This window comes from Erythrolamprus reginae, chromosome 10 (assembly GCF_031021105.1).
Source record: "Erythrolamprus reginae isolate rEryReg1 chromosome 10, rEryReg1.hap1, whole genome shotgun sequence".
Taxonomy (NCBI): Eukaryota; Metazoa; Chordata; class Lepidosauria; order Squamata; family Dipsadidae; genus Erythrolamprus; species Erythrolamprus reginae.
The window spans coordinates 22,270,086-22,288,664 of record NC_091959.1 but is presented as its reverse complement, the minus strand read 5'-3'; the positions used below and the strand labels follow the sequence as shown (position 1 = coordinate 22,288,664).

Below are 18,579 nucleotides of genomic sequence, written 5' to 3'. Positions count from 1 at the left end.
GTGTCTTTTGAGAAAACTGAACAGAAGTAGCTATTGAAATGGTCAGCGACCTCCTTATTCTCATCAATGCATGTATTATTCCCGGTACTAAGCTTCGTAATGCTGCAGTTTTTCTTCTTCCTATCACTAATATATCTGAAGAAGGTTTTATTGCTGATTATTTTTTTGTGTTGACCAGTGCAGCAGCAGCAGCAGCAGCAGCAGTAGTAGTAACAACAACAACAATAATATCTTTTCTCCTTCTTCTCCTCCTCCCCCCCTTCCTTTTCCTCTTCTTCTTTCTCCACTTCCTCCTCCTCCTCCTCCGAAACTCGAGTAAGCATCTTTTCCCATCCTAAACTGTACAATTATTATTTATCTAAACCAACCTATTGAATTTTCTGGTTAATCTTAGATTTGAATCTAAGGGGTTTTTTTCTTCTTCTATTTTCTATCCAAAATTCAATTCCCTAAATTGCAATGGTGCATGAGATACTAAGCCGATAACCAGTTCCATGCTTGAGTGAAGCTGGAATAATGCTAAGATATTATCAAACTTCAAAAAAAGAAAAAGAAAAAAAGAAGTACTTTAATTGCTTGTGTTTCAGTTGGAATACTTAGAGACTCCTTGTACTTTGGACAAAAGCAGCGAAATATTTGTGCTATATTAAGGATGCATTTTTAACAGGAATGTTTATGGGTGAATATGACAAAATGCTTTGAAGAGAGATGCTTAGCAAGGAAAAAAAACAAAGCCAAGTGCACTGCTAGAATTCCTTTGCAGAGGAATTGCTTCCTGGCAGTTCTATTTATTTTTTCCCCCTGCTGGAATGTTAGAAGTTAATGATTAATTATCTTATACAACATTTAATAGATGTGAGACATTGGCCATCAATTAAATACCATAATAAAGGAAATCTTGAAAATAAATCTACCATGCTAACAATTTTAGAATAAAACATAGAAGGGGAAAAAAAATCCCTAGATTTTTAAGAAATTATTTGTTATTAGGAAGATGAAATTTTCTTTTTTTTTTTCCAGGTGGCCAGGCAATACAATTTTTATTTGGCAGTAGAAAGCCTAATTAGAGTGGGTTTAATGAAGAGAAAGCCTCTTTCTGGTAGTGAAGTTTCCAAGGCAACATTAGCAAATAGTAGGAATCCAAATGCCGGCATCTCTTTGAGTTGTTGTTAGCATCACCTGTTGTAACTGACAGTCTTTTGGATTTGCATATCTACCTCTGGTGCTTAACAGATAACAACAATGGTGCTTGTTCTCGGATCAGGCAGACAGATGGATTGTAAGGAAAGTGATGAGCGTGCCCTCTTTCTACTGATCTGCTTAAAGATTCATAAAATATTAACTACCGAAGTTCCAGGGATTATTTTGTTAATGGTCTTTCGATAGGTCTGAGTATGAATCTAGGTTAGGGCTTCTCCCACCTGGGTAAGTTACCTGAGATTTGGCAAAGATTTTTCCTTGGTAATACACATTTCCCAATCACAATAGGGACATTTAAATCAACTTATTGTAAGGTGTTTTACCTACCTTGGATTAAACAGGACTTTCTGATCAATGGTTTTGGCTAATGACAGAAAAAAGTCTGAGAAGAGTTAAGCGATGCAATAAAATAAAATATTTGATCAATAAATGCCACTAAGAATTTTAATGGGAGTTTTAATTTGTTCTTTCTCTATCTCAACACACAGGAAGTTATGTCTGCCAAAAAGCTAGGAATTTAAAATATTTTATGCTCCACTATGATACAGTACTTTGGAGATGATACAGAAAAGAAGTATATCTTCCAACATAGCATTGATCTCCTGCTTTGTTTAGGGGGTTGGACCAGAAGACATCCAAGGTCCCTTCCAGCCCTATGGTTCTATGAAATCATATTAACTTTAAAAAATCCTTGCATGTTTTTCCAAGTGGTGTGTCTTTTTTCTAAATTAAAAGAGAGCATCAAAGTCACTTACTTTCTCTCATGGGGAAAGTGTTCCAGTTCTTATCAATGCTCTTCTTTATTGGAAAGACGCTTGGAATTTAAGGCCGAAATTTATAAACCGGGATTTAAGGACCACTGGCTGTTTCTTTTCCTCTCAGTCTTTTGTCTCAGTAGCCCAGATTGCATTGTCCCCTATGAATTCTGCTGACGGAAGAACAAACTGTCTTTGTTTGGGTTATTTATGGCATGTTTTGGCTTTTTGTTCTGGCGTCCACTTTGGGAATGTTGGCTCGTTTTATCTGCAGATGGATTTTAACCCAAATCAGAGCAGGGTCAAATTGTTGGCACATGGGTGTCTACTCAGTATGACCATTGGATGCATTCTTAGTAGCTTTTTGGCTTAGAGGAAATCTTGGACAGAACTAAGTGCAGGAAAGGAAAAGAGGGTCACCATGTCTCTATGGATAGCTAAATAGAGTTAAATGGAGCCATTTTTTTACATTACCGTATTTTTCAGAGTATAAGACGCACTGGAGCATAAGATGCACCTTAATTTTGGGGGAGGAAAATAGGGAAAAGAATCTGCTTGCCAGGTATTCATCTGGCTAGCGTCCCTAGAGTTCGCAGCTTCAGCATATTATTTTATTCCCTGGTTAGGGCTTTAAAAACCCTTATTCAGAGAGAGTAACAATGAAAGAGTTTCAAGCGGGTAAGAGCTGGGAACATCGTTCGCACCTGCTTAGGGCTGGAAAGAAACATTTGTAGCAAGTTAGAGCAGTGAAAAAAATCCCTGTAAAGACTTAGGGATTGAAAAACATTCTTCGCAAAGAGTAACAATGAAACAACCTGCAAGGTAAGAGCTGGGAAGATCATTAGCACCTACTTAGGGCTGGGAAAAAAGCTTGAAAAAAAAAAGCTACATTCAGAGTATAAGACGCACCTGAATTTTCAGCCTCTTTTAGGGAGGAAAAATGTGCATCTTATACCCTGAAAAATACAGTATTTATTTACTAGTAGCTGGATAACCCATGCTTTGCTATGAAAGTGAACTCCTTAGCATGGGGTAGAATGTCTAAACTCTCAGCCCCCAGGCTGGATGAGTCACGCGCTGGGCACACCCACTGGCAGCTGGAAGAGAGTTCTTTTCAGGTGTGGAGGGGAAGTAGAATATTTAACTCAGTGGTAGGATTCAATTTTTTTTACTATCGGTTCTGTGGGTGTGGCTTGGTGGGCATGGCAGGAGGAGAATACTGCAAAATCTCCATTCACTCCTCATTTCAGGGGAAGGTTACTGCAAAATCCCCACTTCCTCCCAATCAGCTGGGACTCGGGAGGCTGAGAACAGATGGGGCGGGGCCAATCAGAGGTGGTATGGGGGCGGGGCCAGTCACAGGTGGTATTTAACGGTTCTCTGAACTACTCAAAATTTCCACTACTGGTTCTCCAGAAGTGGTCAGAACTTGCTGAAATCTATCTCTGGTCTAATTCCTTAGCATTATTATTTTTAACATGTTAATAATAATAATATAAGAAATAACTAATGATCTGATGGTCATTTTAAAAAACACCCCTTTCTTAACGAGCACCTAGAAGGCAAGAGGAACATACGTACCATGTTTCATGTTTGTAGGCTTTATGGTTCTGGAGAATTTGTGATGATGCGTGAGTGGTATTTCGCATATACGAGGCCCTCTAGCTGTTTGCCATCACTGCTTTAGACAGTTACTTATCTGAAATGGTAAATGAAACTCTCTACTCTCTACACTCTACATTACACATTCTACACTACTCTACTGTAGTAATTATGTTGTAAGCCGCCCTGAGTCCTCGGAGAGGGGCGGCATATAAATCCAATAAATAAATACATACATAAAATTATTGTGTTTTACACTGATCAGGGTTGGTGACTGGGATAGCCCAGAAGCATTATAAAATAAATAAGATCCTGGGTCGCCTTTTGAGCTGTTATTGATGCTTTAATGAAGATAACTGTGAAGGAACAGTGTTTCTTTTATTTTGTCCTTTATTCTGTTTAACTGCGATCTCTGTATTTTACATTCTAGTCTATGATCAAGCAAAGATTTGATGACAATGATGAAGATAACTGTGGTTAACTGAAGATAGCTGAGCCCAGAATTAGGGAATTTTTTTCTGTGTGCTATAGAATATATTCCACTATAATAATGCCTGGATTTCTCCATCACTTAATCCAGTGTTTCCCAACCTTGGCAACTTGAAGATATCTGGACTTCAACTCCCAGAATTCCCCAGCCAGCATTTGCTGGCTGGGGAATTCTGGGAGTTGAAGTCCAAATATCTTCAAGTTGCCAAGGTTGGGAAACACTGACTTAATCCTGTCTTTCTTCTAACTTCTGTTCAAATCAGAAAAGCCACGTTGAAAAGATACAGTTGGCCTTAAACGTAGGCACTGCTTTTGGCAATATTGGATGTTTCCTCTCTTGCTACCTTGGAAAATTAAGAGAAAAGGGGCAATGGGGAAAGCTCGTACTGGTTTCTCAGGGGTGAAACAAATAGGCTTACAGGAAGGTTTGATTGCATCCATGCCAAGTTAGAAACAGCGGAGTGGTAATTTAGCCAGTTAGTTGGATTTCTGCATGCTAACACCCACCAGCATGAATGGGGAGTTCAGATTATTTGTCCCAACATGGACTGCTCTTAATTTACTATTTGTTCCACATCGCTGTGCAAAAAAGGCTCTCCTTGGCATTTCACATGGAGGCAATGTTTGCAAAGGGATTGCTAGTTTTGAGCATCAGATTGGAACAAATGGCCTGCAGCCATCTTGAGCTGACAGGATTTGCCAGGTGCTGCTCATTTATTCCTTGCAACAGCCTTTACTCTTGTTCCCTGGTCCCTAAGCTGCACAGACCTCTGATTTTTGACTTTCACCAAGGAAAAAAAAATGCATCTGAAAAGAAAACCGGGAAGCCAGCTCAGCAGAAGCGGTAACATATGGGCCACATTAACCTGTGTAAAACAAGCATTTCAGCTGTCAGGTTTATAACACGAGGAGGAAACCCGGTATAAACAAGTTGTTATAAGGGTGGGGTGGGGAGACGTGTCTGGCTTGGTGTCTTTTCTTTTGATCCTCTAATGCTGAAGTTGTTACAAAAAGGTAACAACTGCAGCAAGCTTGTTTTAGATGAGGCATATCATTAAATGTCTTTTTAGCGACAATTTCAGCGAGCACAGATGTTACAAGTTTCGGCAAGGAAAGAGCTTGGAGTTTGTCCTTGTTGGGTTAATTAAAAATGTGTTTGAGCTCTGTAAATAGAGTTACCGTATCTGTGGGGTTTAAATGGCGGCGGCGGGCGGGAGAGCCCCCCCCCCCCGAGAAGATCGGTTGTGAATTTATTTATTTATTTATTGGATTTGTATGCCGCCCCTCTCCGCAGCCTCGGGGCGGCTAACAACAATGATAAAAACAGCATGTAGCAATCCAATTAATAAAACAACTAAAAACCCTTATAATAAAACCAAACATACACACAAACATACCATGCATAACTTGTAATGGCCTAGGGGGAAGGAATATCCTAACTCCCCCATGCCTGGCAGCATAAATAAGTCTTGAGTAGTTTACGAAAGACAGGGAGGGTGGGGACAGCTCTTTCACACCGCTGTAAAACAACTGTGTTGTCCAATGGTTGCAACACAGAATTACAATGCCCAGGTTCGCCTTGTGCACCAGTTGTGGCCCTATTTGGACAGGGAGTCATGGCTCACAGTCGCTCATGCCCTCATTACCTCGAGGTTCGATTACTGAAAGAGCTGTGCATGGTCTACTCAGCACTGGAATTCCATCAATAATTGACTCCTTTGGTATTGGGGTTGGGGAGGTTTAAAAAGGCAATTTATTTTATTTTATTTTAATTTATTTATTTAGTCCAATATATAATATATAATACAGTGTTCCCTCGATTTTCGCGGGTTTGAACTTTGCGAATAGCCTATACCACGGTTTTTCAAAAAAAAATTAATTAAAAAATACTTCACAGTTTTTTTTCTATAGCACGGTTTTTCCCTCCTGATGACATCATACGTTATCGCCAAACTAATAATTTTTGCAAATAAATAACAAAAAAAATAATTATTGTTAATAAATAATTATGTTTATAAATATCAGAATCACTAAGTGATGGTGAGTACCAGTAATAATGGTGAGTAAATGGTTGTTAAGGGAATGGGAAATGGTAATTTAGGGGTTTAAAGTGTTAAGGGATGGCTTGTGATACTGTTCATAGCAAAAAATGGTGTATTTACTTCCGCATCTACAATTCGCGGAAATTCGACTTTCGCGGGCAGTCTCGGAATGCATCCCCCGTGAAAATCGAGGAAACACTGTACACATTGAAGAGAATAGATATGTAGTAATATAAATAAAGAAAAGAATAGAAGAAAAGATATAAAAGTATAGGTGAACATATTTGAAAGGAAGAAAAGATAAATGAAATAAGGAGAGACAATTGGATAAGGGACGGAAGGCACACTGGTGCACTTATGCACGCCCCTTATCTTGATTATTAGGGGAAAAAATGGTGGCCCAGTTGTAGATACAGATTAACAGAGTTGGAAGGGACCTTGTAAGTCATCCAGTCCAATCCCCCGCCCAAATGGACCCCACACTGTTTTTGACAGATACCAGTCCAGTCTCTTCTTGAAAGCTTGTGATGATGAAGCTCCCACAACTTCTGAAGGCAACTTCTGTTCCGTTAGTTGATTGGTCTCGTTTGCAGAAAATTTCTCTTTATTTCCAGGTGGAATCTCTCCTTGTTCAGTTTCCATCCTTAGTTCCTTGTCTGGCTTTCGGGTGCTTTGGAAAATAGCTTGACCCCTTCCTCTCTGTGGCAGCTGCACAAATATTGGAAGAGTGCTATCATGAGCCGATGTGGCGCAGTGGGTAGAGTGCTCCATTAAAGCTGACTGCTAGATCTGCAGGTCAGCGGTTCAAATCTCATCACTGGCTCAAGGTTGACTCAGCCTTCCATCCTTCTGAGGTGGGTAAAATGAGGACCTGGATTGTGGGGGCAATAGGCTGACTCTGTTAAAAAGTGCTATTGATAATATGTTGTAAGCTGCCCTGAGTCTAAGGAGAAGGGTGGCATTAAAAAAATTGAATGAATGGATGAATGAATGAATGAATGAATGAATGAATGAAGAATGTCTCCTCTGGTCCTTCTCTTCACTAGACTAGCCATGTCCAGTTCCTGCAACCGTTCATCGTATGTTTTAGCCTTCAGTCCTCTAATTATCTTGGTTGCTTTTCTCTAGACTCTAACTAGAGTCTCAACATCATTTTTATAGTGTGTTCACCAAAACTGGTGAAGACACTCCCCTCCCATTCGAAAGGTTGAGAAGTAGCAGCAGATGTTTTTCTTTTCTAAGGTGCAAAGAAAAAAAATGTGCTGTGACCTCCCCACGGGTGTCAGGAAGGGCATCCATCCAGTAAATGTTCAGTTCCATCTAGTTATATCCTGAATTAAGGCATTGCAGGGTCGTAAAATGGAAGTTTTAGTTTAATTGAAAAGGCAGGAGTTAAATTAATACCTAGGAACCAATCAATCTTTTGCTCTCTGGTGATGTTGTTTGTAAAAGGAATTGCTTGTGAACATTACATAAGGTGCATTATGAATTATTAGCTCAGCCGGTAGAAAGCTTCACACTCCCCCGTTATATCTTGTGTTGGTGGCTTGCTTTGCCCCTTTAAATGCTGCTTGATGATTTGTGAGTTGCTCTGTTCCTCTTGCATTTCTGTTGGCTGCAGTGTCTTAAAGCTGCATGGCAGGAGGTGCAACCTAGCTGAAGTGGGCTTCAACAGAAAGCTACGGAGCCCATCAGCTTCCTATGCACCAATCAATCTCAGTTCCTCTAAGTTCCATTTCTCTGACAATTGCTGGAAAAAATGGGGAGAGGCAAAAAGGTGGGTCCTTTGTGGCAGATATTTTGAGAAATGGGTTCTTCTTTGCCTTCATTCTCTTGCTCTGAATTCATTTATTTGTCTTTTTTTTGGTTAAATCAACATGCTAAAAGTACTGAATCACTGAAGGCAAAGGCTTTCGATTGGATCGCTAGATGTAATATGCCTGGGTAACAAATCAATTTTCTTGTTACCTTGCAAGATAATAGTGTTTAGCGCACCATTCCTCTTTCCATTATGTTGCATTTGCATGCCACTTAATAGTTGGAATTCAGCATGCCTGAAATCCAAATGCAGGAAGGATCCTTGAGTAAAAGGAGTGTACACTCCTTTGCAGGATCCCTGGCTAAGAAAGATGGAAAAGGCAATCATTATAAAGGACTGTACATTTCATAACTTGATCCCCCAAACCTGATACTGAAACATCTACAGGAAGTTCAGAGAACATCAAGAGCCCAATGCTATGTGCTATCTAAGCTGTTAATAGATATAAAGCAGTGGACCAGATTATGTACGGGACCGTCTTCTGCGTCACATGTCCCAGCGACCGGTTAGGTCACAGAGTTGGCCTCCTCTGGGTCCCTTCATCCAAACAATGCTGACTGGTGGGTCTGCGGGGAAGAGCCTTCTCTGTTGCGGGCCCAGTCTACTGGAACCAATTCCTCCCGGAGATTCGTACCCCCCCCCCCACTCTCCTCGCCTTCCGAAAGGCGTTAAAAACACGTTTATGCTGGCAGACCTGGGGACCATGAGCAATAGTTCCGCTCCGGACATTAGTATGAATGAGGGATGATTGATTGTTTTATATCGGGTTTTATTCATGTTTTCCAATGCTTTAATTGTATTTTATTTTGTACAGTATCTTGTTTTTTTTTTAACTTTTGTAAGCCGCCCTGAGTCTGTGGGGAGAAGGGCAGCCTGTAAGTCTAAATAATAATAATAATAATAATAATAATAATAATAATAATAATAATAATAATAACAACAACAACAACAACAACAACAACAACAATAGGAATTAGGTATGTCTAATCTAATGAAAAGAAGGGCTGGGCTGAATGATAGCAAGGTCCCAATATTTAAGGGGTTGCCACAAAGAAGAATCAACCTATTGTCCAAAGTCTCTAAGACAGGAGAAGAAACAAAGAGAGAACCAATCTAGAACTAAGTAGACATTAACCAGTGAAATGATTTGCCTGCAGATGTTATGAGTGCTTCAGTACTGGAGGTTTTGAAGAAGAGATTGGACAACCATTTGTCTTAAGGGCTCTTGCTCAAACAGCAGGTTGGACTAGCAGACCACCAAGGCCCCTTTCAACTCTGTTATTTTATTATTCTCTTTTGTTGTAGTAAAGTGCAGTTAACATTATGTATTAGATTATGTGTTCCATTATATCTGGATGTGTAGAACCCCATGGCATTCCTCTTAATATGTCATGTCCAAGGAACCAAGAATGTTCTGAAGAATTACTTCTTTATTGTTGCTCATCTATAGACAGAACCTTGCCAGAGTAAAGCAACTGTTGGCATAACTATTAGATATACACCACAAACTGCTGAGGAGAATCCGCCTTCATGCTGTTTGTACACACCAAAGATTCCAAGCTAGGTTGTCTCTTTGCACCCACTCCCTTCTGTGACTCAAGACTACATCCAAGCACAGAATTTTGATAGGTATATTTATGTTTGGTTGCAGTATTGTGTACCACAAGTTCAGAGTTCTAGACCTCACATCTCTGATCATATAGACATTTTTTTCTGATAATATAAATTAAATGATTCTGACTTCTTTGTCCGAGTTCTTTGTCAATGGAAAGTGTGTGATTTTTTTAAAAAAAAAATTACAAATGGATGAAAAGTTCAAGCATCTTTTGTTCATTCTAATACTAAAAAGGAAACATTTCATGAACAGATGTCTGGATCAGATCATTTGTGTCACTCAAATAGCACCCAAATCTCAATCTTATAACATGATTAAGTAATCTTGTAACTTGGTTCAAAAAATAATATGGCGGTGCCCCTCAGACCAAAACTGTGCTTAAAGAAATAATACATTACCAATGTATTTGTGTAGAAAAAGAAAAGTGGATTTTCACAGAGTTCATCTTAAATGTCACCCTGGAACAGTGTTGTGACAATACATCTTGGATGGCCACAAATGATAAGGACTAATTTATCCATTACTACATGCTTAGGACAACATTACACAGTACCATTTATAGTATTTATACCCATTTCCTTGATAGGAAAAACTGAATGAAATGTTGAAAGCATGACAATCTTTAGATAATGTTTGCTATTTGGATTTATTTTTTAAAAAACTATGTTTTTGGATAGTCCCAAATGTGTGAAAATGAAATTACACCGAGATGGAGAGAGCTGTTTGTAGCAATTTTGCTTGCATTGTTTTTCCTCGTTGTATTATTAAACATAACTCTGCAGTCTCTCTGCAGATGTTAGCCTAGCTTTATTATTTTGTAATATGTTGCATTGAAATGTGTCAGATGTGACAGGTGTGTATCAGATGTCCTTCTTCTATGACATGTCTGTCAGAATTCCCTGGGCTCATAGAGACAGATAGAATAAAGACACATTTACAAGAAGTGTTGCCATTTGAAGGAACACACCGATGTTCTTAGCATAATTTGAACATACAAAATGGATGCTTACATACGTTACTGCTGCATATCTCCTATGAAAATACTTCTCCACTTTGTGAAAACAGGTGAGGAATTGGAGCTGCAAAAAGAACAGTCTAACAGTGATGCGGTCTTGTGCATATAGGGATTGTGCACAATAAAGCTGTAATATTTTTAATCGTTTTCAATTCCAGTTGGGAATCATTATATGAAATTGATGCACAGGTAGAAATCTTGCATAAAAAAATGTACATACAACCATATACCTTTGGGATACTTGTGTAAAATAAATGAAAATACTAGGGCTAATTAAGTTGCATTAATCACAAAGACATTGTGAAATGGTATGTACAACATCCAGATTTTTTTTAAATATTCTTTTGGTAAAAAAAATAATCATTAAGAAATGGAGAACAGAGCACAGTAATTAGTGAGTACAAAGCAATGACATGGATTTGGGAAATGATTGTTTAAAATGTCTTGACCTAGAACATGAACATTTCACTTAACACAAATGAGGCTTCAATTGGAACACTAATCAGTCGCACAATTATTCAAACTCACAAAACCATCATTAAACACACCCCACACTCACTATATATTGAAATGAGGTAGTTGAGACATATGAAACTGTTTGGATAGTGAGCTTAGATCAGAAAATGAATGTAATCTTTATCTCTTGTGGCACAACATTTGCACATGAATATTGAACTTGACTGATGCAACCAAGGCAGTCCTAGGCTGTATTAACATGTCGGGGCATCTGTGGTGGGCCAAGGTCTCTGCCAGCAAAAACAAGCTGCCAAGCTCTGGTTTTGGTTGCAACAGCCTCCTGCAACCCTGTGCCATCAAAAACGGGCTATCCTGAGCTGTTTTCCGTTATGACGAACTCCTGCAGCCCTCTGCCAGTGAACATGGGCCCTCCTGAGCTCCGTTTTCAGGGCACAGCCACCTGCTCCTTTGCTCTTTCCAGAGCAGTCCTGCGGGTCAGATCTAATCAGATTAGATTAGATTAGATTAGATTAGATTAATTGGATTTATATGCCGCCCCTCTCCGCAGACTCGGGGTGGCTCACAACAATGGTGAAGAACAATACATAGTAACAAATCTAATATTTAAAAATCTAGGTTACAGTTTTAGATTAAAAGTCCAAAAAAAAAGAAACCCCAATATATAAAAAACAACACACAATCAAATCATACACAAAAACTACATGGGCAAAGGGGAGATGTTCCAATTCCCCCATGCCTGATGGCAGAGGTGGGTTTTAAGAAGTTTACGAAAGGCAGGGAGGGTGGGGACAATCCTGATCTCTGGGGGGAGCTGGTTCCAGAGGGTCGGAGCCACCACAGAGAAGGCTCTTCCCCTGGGTCCCACCAGATGACATTGTTTAGTCGACGGGACCTGGAGAAGGCCAACTCTGTGGGACCTAACCGGTCGCTGGGATTCGTGTGGCAGAAGGCGGTGTCACAGGTATCCTGGTCCGATGCCATGAAGGGCACCCCATGGGCCAGATCTGGACTCCTGGCCTTGAGTTTGACACCCCTACTCTAGGGGTGCTCAGAGTACCGAGAAGAGCAACAAAGATGATGAGCAGATTGTTTAGTCCTGTGATGGTGAGCCATATCGGAGGGCACACGAGACGTTGCCATGTTTCAGCTCCAACACACATGCACACACTGGCCAGCTGTTTTTCAGCCTTGGGCAAGGCCGTTTTCACCCTCTGGACACTTCAGGAAAGTTTCCCCGAAACCCCGGAGGTGATAAAATCGCCAACGGACAAACCAGAGGTTTGGAAAAACGCACTTCTGGTTTTCCGTTGTGCTGTTTTTTGCACTTTGGAGGGTTCGGGGAAGCTTCACGAAGCCCTGGAGTGGAAAAAACAGCACAACAGCAAACCAGAAGTGAGTTTTTCTGAACTTCCGGTTTGCACGTTTGGTCATATTTTTCATCTACCAGGCATGCATGGGGGTGGCAGTGTGGGAGGGTGCACATGCATGGGGGGGGGAGGGAAGGGGTGTGGGCACATGCACGCATTCTAGCATACACACCCCGCACACCCTTTTGGCATGCGAAGCAAAAAAGGTTCACCACCACTAGTCTAATGAAGAGAAGGTCTAAGTCTAGGAATTATGTGATAAACAGTCTTACAATATTTGAGGGGCTATCAGAGAGAAGAGGAGGTTGACAAATTCCAAACAACCTGAGGGCAGGGCAAGAAGTAATGGGTGGAATGCATATCAAGGAGTGATTCAATTTAGAATTAAGGAGAAATTTCCTGGCAGAACAATTAATCAGTGCAAAGGTTTGCCTTCGGAAGTTGTGAGTGCTCCATTACTGGAGGTTTTGAAGAAGCAATTGGACAGCCATTTGTCTGGAATGGCATAGGACCTCCTGCTTGAGCAAGGGGTTGGACTAGAAAACCTCCAAGGTCCCTTCCAATCCTGTTACTTTATTATTTTGATGTGTGATTTTGTTGTTTGATTTATTTTGATGCGTGATTTAGACAAAACAACAAAATAGTAGAAATTGCAAACTTCGTTACCTTCCAAAGGGAATTAGGCAGATCCTTGGAGGATGAAGCCATCAAAACTTACTATCCATAATTTTTTGGCAAACAGTATCATGACCTGAAATCCATCCGAATAAAAAATCTAGAAATGGATCCTAATCCTTACATATACTTTTTAGAAGTGCACATATTTCTTCTGGCTGTCTTACTGTAACCAAACTGTGTATCTCAAATCACTATTGTCAACTTAATGTATTTTATTTTATTTTATTTTTATTTTATTATTTTATTTATTTTATTTTATTTTATTTATTTATTTATTTATTTATTTATTTATTTATTTATTTATTTATTTATTTATTTATTTATTTATATTTTATTTTATTTTATTTTATTTTATTTTATTTTATTTTATTTTATTTTATTTTATTTTATTTTATTTTATTTTATTTTATTTTATTTTATTTTATTTTATTTTATTTTATTTTATTTTATTTTATTTTATTTTATTTTATTTTTATTTGTCAACAAGTGCATGGAAACAGGCAAGTACTGATGGCATTATAAAGGGTCACATGCATTGTTTCATTTGAGCACCCATTTAGAGTCCAATTAATAAGAGGTAAATTGAGTTCACCAAGAAAGATAATGGGATATGGGCAGGAGGCTGCCCACATACTTTCAACTCCCCAAATTCTTAGCTTTAGAAAGAAATTCTCTGGTTGAGGCAGAGGTGGGTTCCTACCGGTTCTAACCGGTTCTTTAGAACCATTAGTAAACCTCTAGTGACCTCACAGAGCTGGTTCTGTCAGTGTTGGTCCATGGGCGCCGCCATCTTGGATTTTGCTTCTGCACATGGGCAGAAGCTAATTTTTGCTTCTGCGCATGAACAGAAGATATTTTTTTATTGTTTTCCAGGAAGGATGCTCACAAAACATGCACTTCCATCGCATTGCAAACCGGTAGGGAAAGTTAAGTAGAATCCACCCCTGGGTTGAGGGAATATTGCTACAGGTTAGGCAGCAATAGAAAATGGAACTTTCCGGGAGACTTTGTCCTAAGAACGTTTTTGATGCCTAGACCAGTATTTCCCAATTCGCTGGCTGGGGAATTCTGGGAGTTGAAGTCCAAATGTCTTCAAGTTGCCAAGGTTGGGAAACGCATTTACAAGGTTTCCCGATCACAAACATTTTACACTAAAGATTTTACCCCCTGTAAATTATCCAAAACATTATTTATGTTTTCAATGTTAGAGGTTTCTTTCTTTTTGTTGTGCTTTTAATTTTAGTTTCTCCTCTGGTTAATATAGCTTGTTGTGATTTCGCTTTACGTTATTTTGTTGTGGCAGGTCTATATTTTATATTGTGTGCCTTCAATTGGAAACTGTCTCAGGAAATATTTGGAAGAAAGCAGGGTGCAAATACTACAAAAAGAAGAGCCACAATTTTAAGTGCCTCAGAAAGCTGATGCCGCTGCAGTAGTGTGCTCACTGACATGTACAATTACCCCCAGCCCCAAAAACCAGTTACACATTCAAATAGGCCCCAAGCTATTGTACAACAGTCCTGATTGGTTGATTAGCTCTTTGAAGCGTCCAGTGCTAATCCGAGTAGAATTTGCCATCATTTTTATCTCTGGGCAGAGATAAAAAAAATTAAAGCAAGGTTTTACAAAGATTATAAAGCTGCAGAAACTTAGAGGACACATTTTTATCCTCTCCCTCTCTCAGTTTGAGCAACAGGAGCACTGGATTAATTAATAATGACCAAATTGATTTATTAGCTAGGTTTTTGTTAGTGAATTGGTTAAATAAGGGGGGAAAGTCTTTTTTAGAAAAATAACAATGCCTAGGAAAGGAAACAGTACTTTTGAAATAAAATAATAATCATGTGTTTAGGGGGTTATCTAGAGCCGAGGTGGGACAGTGGTTAGAGTGCAGTACTGCAGGCCGCTTCAGCTGACTGCTAGTTCAGCAGTTCAAATCTGACCAGCTAAAGGTTGACTCAGCCTTCCATCTTTCTGAGGTGGGTAAAATGGGGACCGAGATTGTTGGGGGCAATAGGCTGATTCTGTGCACCGCTTAGAGAGGGCTGCAAAGCACTGTGAAGTGGTATATAAGTTTAAGTGCTGCTGCTATTGCTATCTACTTCATAGTGGAGGCTTTTTTTATTTACCTGCCTCTTGAAGATACTGTAGTACAGCGGTTCTGAACCTGTGGTCCATGGTATCGTCACAGGGTATTCATGAAGGCTTGAAGAAATTTATGGTTTAAATCTTGGGTTAAGTCTTGAGGGTATATGTCCACAAAAGGGATATAAAGGGGGTATGTAGTGAAGAAAAGATTGAGAACCACAGGAGCTAATTGAAGGAAATACATCTGCTGAATATATCAATTGATCAAAGGCTCTGTTTTTGCTAAATGTTTTGCTCTGTTACTCCCAGCAATTAATAGACTAAATACTGGAATCCTATCTATACTTAGCTTACGTACAAAGCAATGTTGCAGAGTTTAAAATTGGATCCATTCAATACGATCAGCAAAAATAATAATTTGGGTTATTTTTCCTAACTTCGGGAAGTATCCTTTCATTATTTTTTGTCATATCAAGGTTTGCTTGCTGTCTTGCCAAATTCGTCTCACCTGTAGCAGATCCAAGCATCATACAGTTATATAGGGCATGGATTTGGCATCATAAAGAACCAGTTGAAATCATGATGAAAGCCAACAACTTTAGAGGTTGTCAAGTACTTTTTTCCATCACTTGTTCTCCTGCGTGGTGAATGGTTCCTCTGAAATTTTTTCAAGAGGCAACTAGAGGCTTTCTATTTTTTTTTCTTTGAAGGTGTTTAGCTTCTCATCCAAATAGCTTTTTCAGCTGAAGAAGCTTCTTGAATGAGAAGTGAAACATCTTCAGATGAAAACAAGAATGTCCAGTTGCCTCTTGAAAAAGCATCTTTGGGACAACCATGACCTGGGTTACTGAGAATTTCCTATAGATGGTTCCTCTGAAAGTTAATGCATTGTACTTCTGTATTAAAGTCACCTTCTTTTCTCCCCACCCCGTTATCTCCTTATAGATACATAGAGTATTGGAAGAATTTGCAGACTTTACATGCTGTAGACATGGAGCTGTACACAGGACTCCAGAGATTGTGAGTATTGTGTATTGTTTAATAAGTATCTTTGCCTCAGTTTGAGAGAACAAGCAAAGCTTGACCAGGTCTGTTCTTCCACACTATCATCTGAAATCATAGGTATAGTATGTTTCTGGTATGAATATCTTACATACTCATTGAGCTTATGACCAAATATTCTTGTGGTTCAATATGCACGGATAAAATTGGATTCACTGAATTGCAAAATGTACATTCACCTACCTTTTGGCCTTCTCCTGCCATTTTCTAAAATATAGTAACATCGTGGGTTTAATGAAGAGAGTTGAACTTTTGCTGAGGTAGCATCTTCTCATACCAAATAAGCCAAAATGAATAGTGAGCAATTAAATTTGGTTCTGAAACTTGCAGATCCACGACAGATCTCCAAAGGTGAAGTCTACAGATTAGGGTGCCTAACTGCAGCTGGGATTAGATGACCAAAGAAATTAGAATCTCATTTCATATTGCTGGTAATTCTGATAATTTGTTCTGTGGAGAATTTGTAATTTTGATTTTGACTTGGGTACTTGGACAGAACTCTTTGCTTCTTGTAGAGCAACTTTGTTTCATTGGTTTTTGATGGACCATTGGCTAGCTAACCTACCTTCAAATCACTTCAAAACTCGGATCTCCAAAAATGGCAACTTTAAGATGTGTAGACCTCAACCTCCTGAATTCCTCAGCCAGCTTCTGAGAGTTGAAATTTCAGATGTCTTCAAGTAGAATAGAATAGAATAGAATTCTTTATTGGCCAAGTGTGATTGGACACACAAAAAAATTGACTTGTTGCATATGCTCTCAGTGTAAAATACAGATTTGTCAAGAATCATGTACAATACTTAATGATTGTCATAGGGGTCAAATAAGCAATAAAAAAACAATCAATATTAATAAAAATCTTAGGATAGAAGCAACAAGTTACAGTCATACAGTCCTAAGTGGGAGGAAATGGGTGATAGGAATGATGAGAAGAAACTAGTAGAAATAGAAGTGCAGACTTAGTAAAAATTGCCAAGGATGGAGACCTCTGCTATAAAACATAGCCAGGAATCCATGTCCATATTGAGCCTGATTATCAATTTCAGGTTTATCAATTTCAAGTTCCTGCTCTGGGAACTTCCATTCTAAATGTTTCTCAGAGATGTAAATTTGTTAAATGCCTTCTGTCAAGAAAGCAAATGGTACGGGTAGCTGCATCTCCCCACAGGTCAACAAAGAAAGCAATTTTGCTACGTTATTCTGAAATGTACCCCCGAGAAGCAAATGTCCTCTGTGGGATTTATCCATGTGTGCGTGGAAAGTGGCTGGCTCAGAATGTCTCTAAATTTAGTGCTGGGGTTGTGATTGTGTTTCTGTGTTTCTGCTAGTGAAGGAGTTTTTTTAAAACAAAAAGCAAAGAAATAGATACAGACATTCTCTTACAGGGGGAGAGGATAAAATATAGTAACTGATACACTTTAACGAATCATATTCATTGTGTTAGGAACAATCAGAAACACTTTTGTGTCTTATGAGACATTCTGTCAAGAAAAGTTTCTATTTGAAAATAGCAACCTAGGAGAATCAATTTTTTTAATAGGACAGAAGACCTTTAAAAAGATGAGAATGTGCAAGCCACAATTTAGACTTTTAGCTGGATGTTTTTACTCACTGATAACTATTAATTTTATCATATTTGTGACTCTTATTTGATTGTCGTTGCTATGATTACTTTTCCATTTTTTGTGGCCTGGCTAAAGAATTATAAAGAGGTAGGTCATATGGAGTTCACTGTTCGTTGCAAGTATTATATTATATATTAGTATTATTAATTGGAAATAGAAATTCAGTGGATAAATGAAACAGCAACATTTAAATAAGCATGTGCTTTAAAACAAAGAGGGGGAACCATATTTTATTTTATTACTTTATTTGCTGAAATTAGTTCACAAGTATTTTATGCTTTCGGAATATTTAAGTATAGGTTTATGTACAGTATATATATACACACAGTGTTTTGTGTGTGCGTTTGTGTGTGTGTGTATCTCTAAAGAGATAATGTATGCATTTTGAATGATAAATCAAGTTGTAAGTTACTATAAGCCATAAAAAAATGATGGAGAGATGGAAAGTAGTACATGGATTCTATGCACAGATTGACATTCATTTTCCATCAAGATGTTCGGTCACTGCTTGAAATTTTTGGTTGCTTGGGAACTGGCTGTCGCTCAGTGACAGAATGCCCCTTTGGCCTACAGAAGTCCTGCTAGAGACATGGAGGTCAGCCACAAATCAAACCAACCCCAGGCTGAAACTTGGATTTGATTGAGATCTATAATCTGATTCAGACCTCCACATTGATTCCGAAAGTCGATTGGCTTTGGACTCCAATTTGACTCATCGCTTTGAATCAATCTGGCTCAGACTTCC

The 18,579-nt window shown here is 38.8% G+C and overlaps 1 protein-coding gene across 5 annotated transcripts in view; it reads left to right on the top strand.

Annotated features, from left to right (window-relative positions):
- Window positions 1-18,579, top strand: part of NTRK3 (neurotrophic receptor tyrosine kinase 3) — a 511,401-nt gene that overhangs the window by 103,420 nt on the left and 389,402 nt on the right. For all 5 annotated transcript variants that reach the window (XM_070761940.1, XM_070761941.1, XM_070761939.1 and 2 more), the window contains exon 2: window positions 16,093-16,167. In XM_070761940.1, the coding sequence (XP_070618041.1) occupies window positions 16,093-16,167 (75 nt within the window). The remainder of the gene's footprint in view (window positions 1-16,092; window positions 16,168-18,579) is intronic.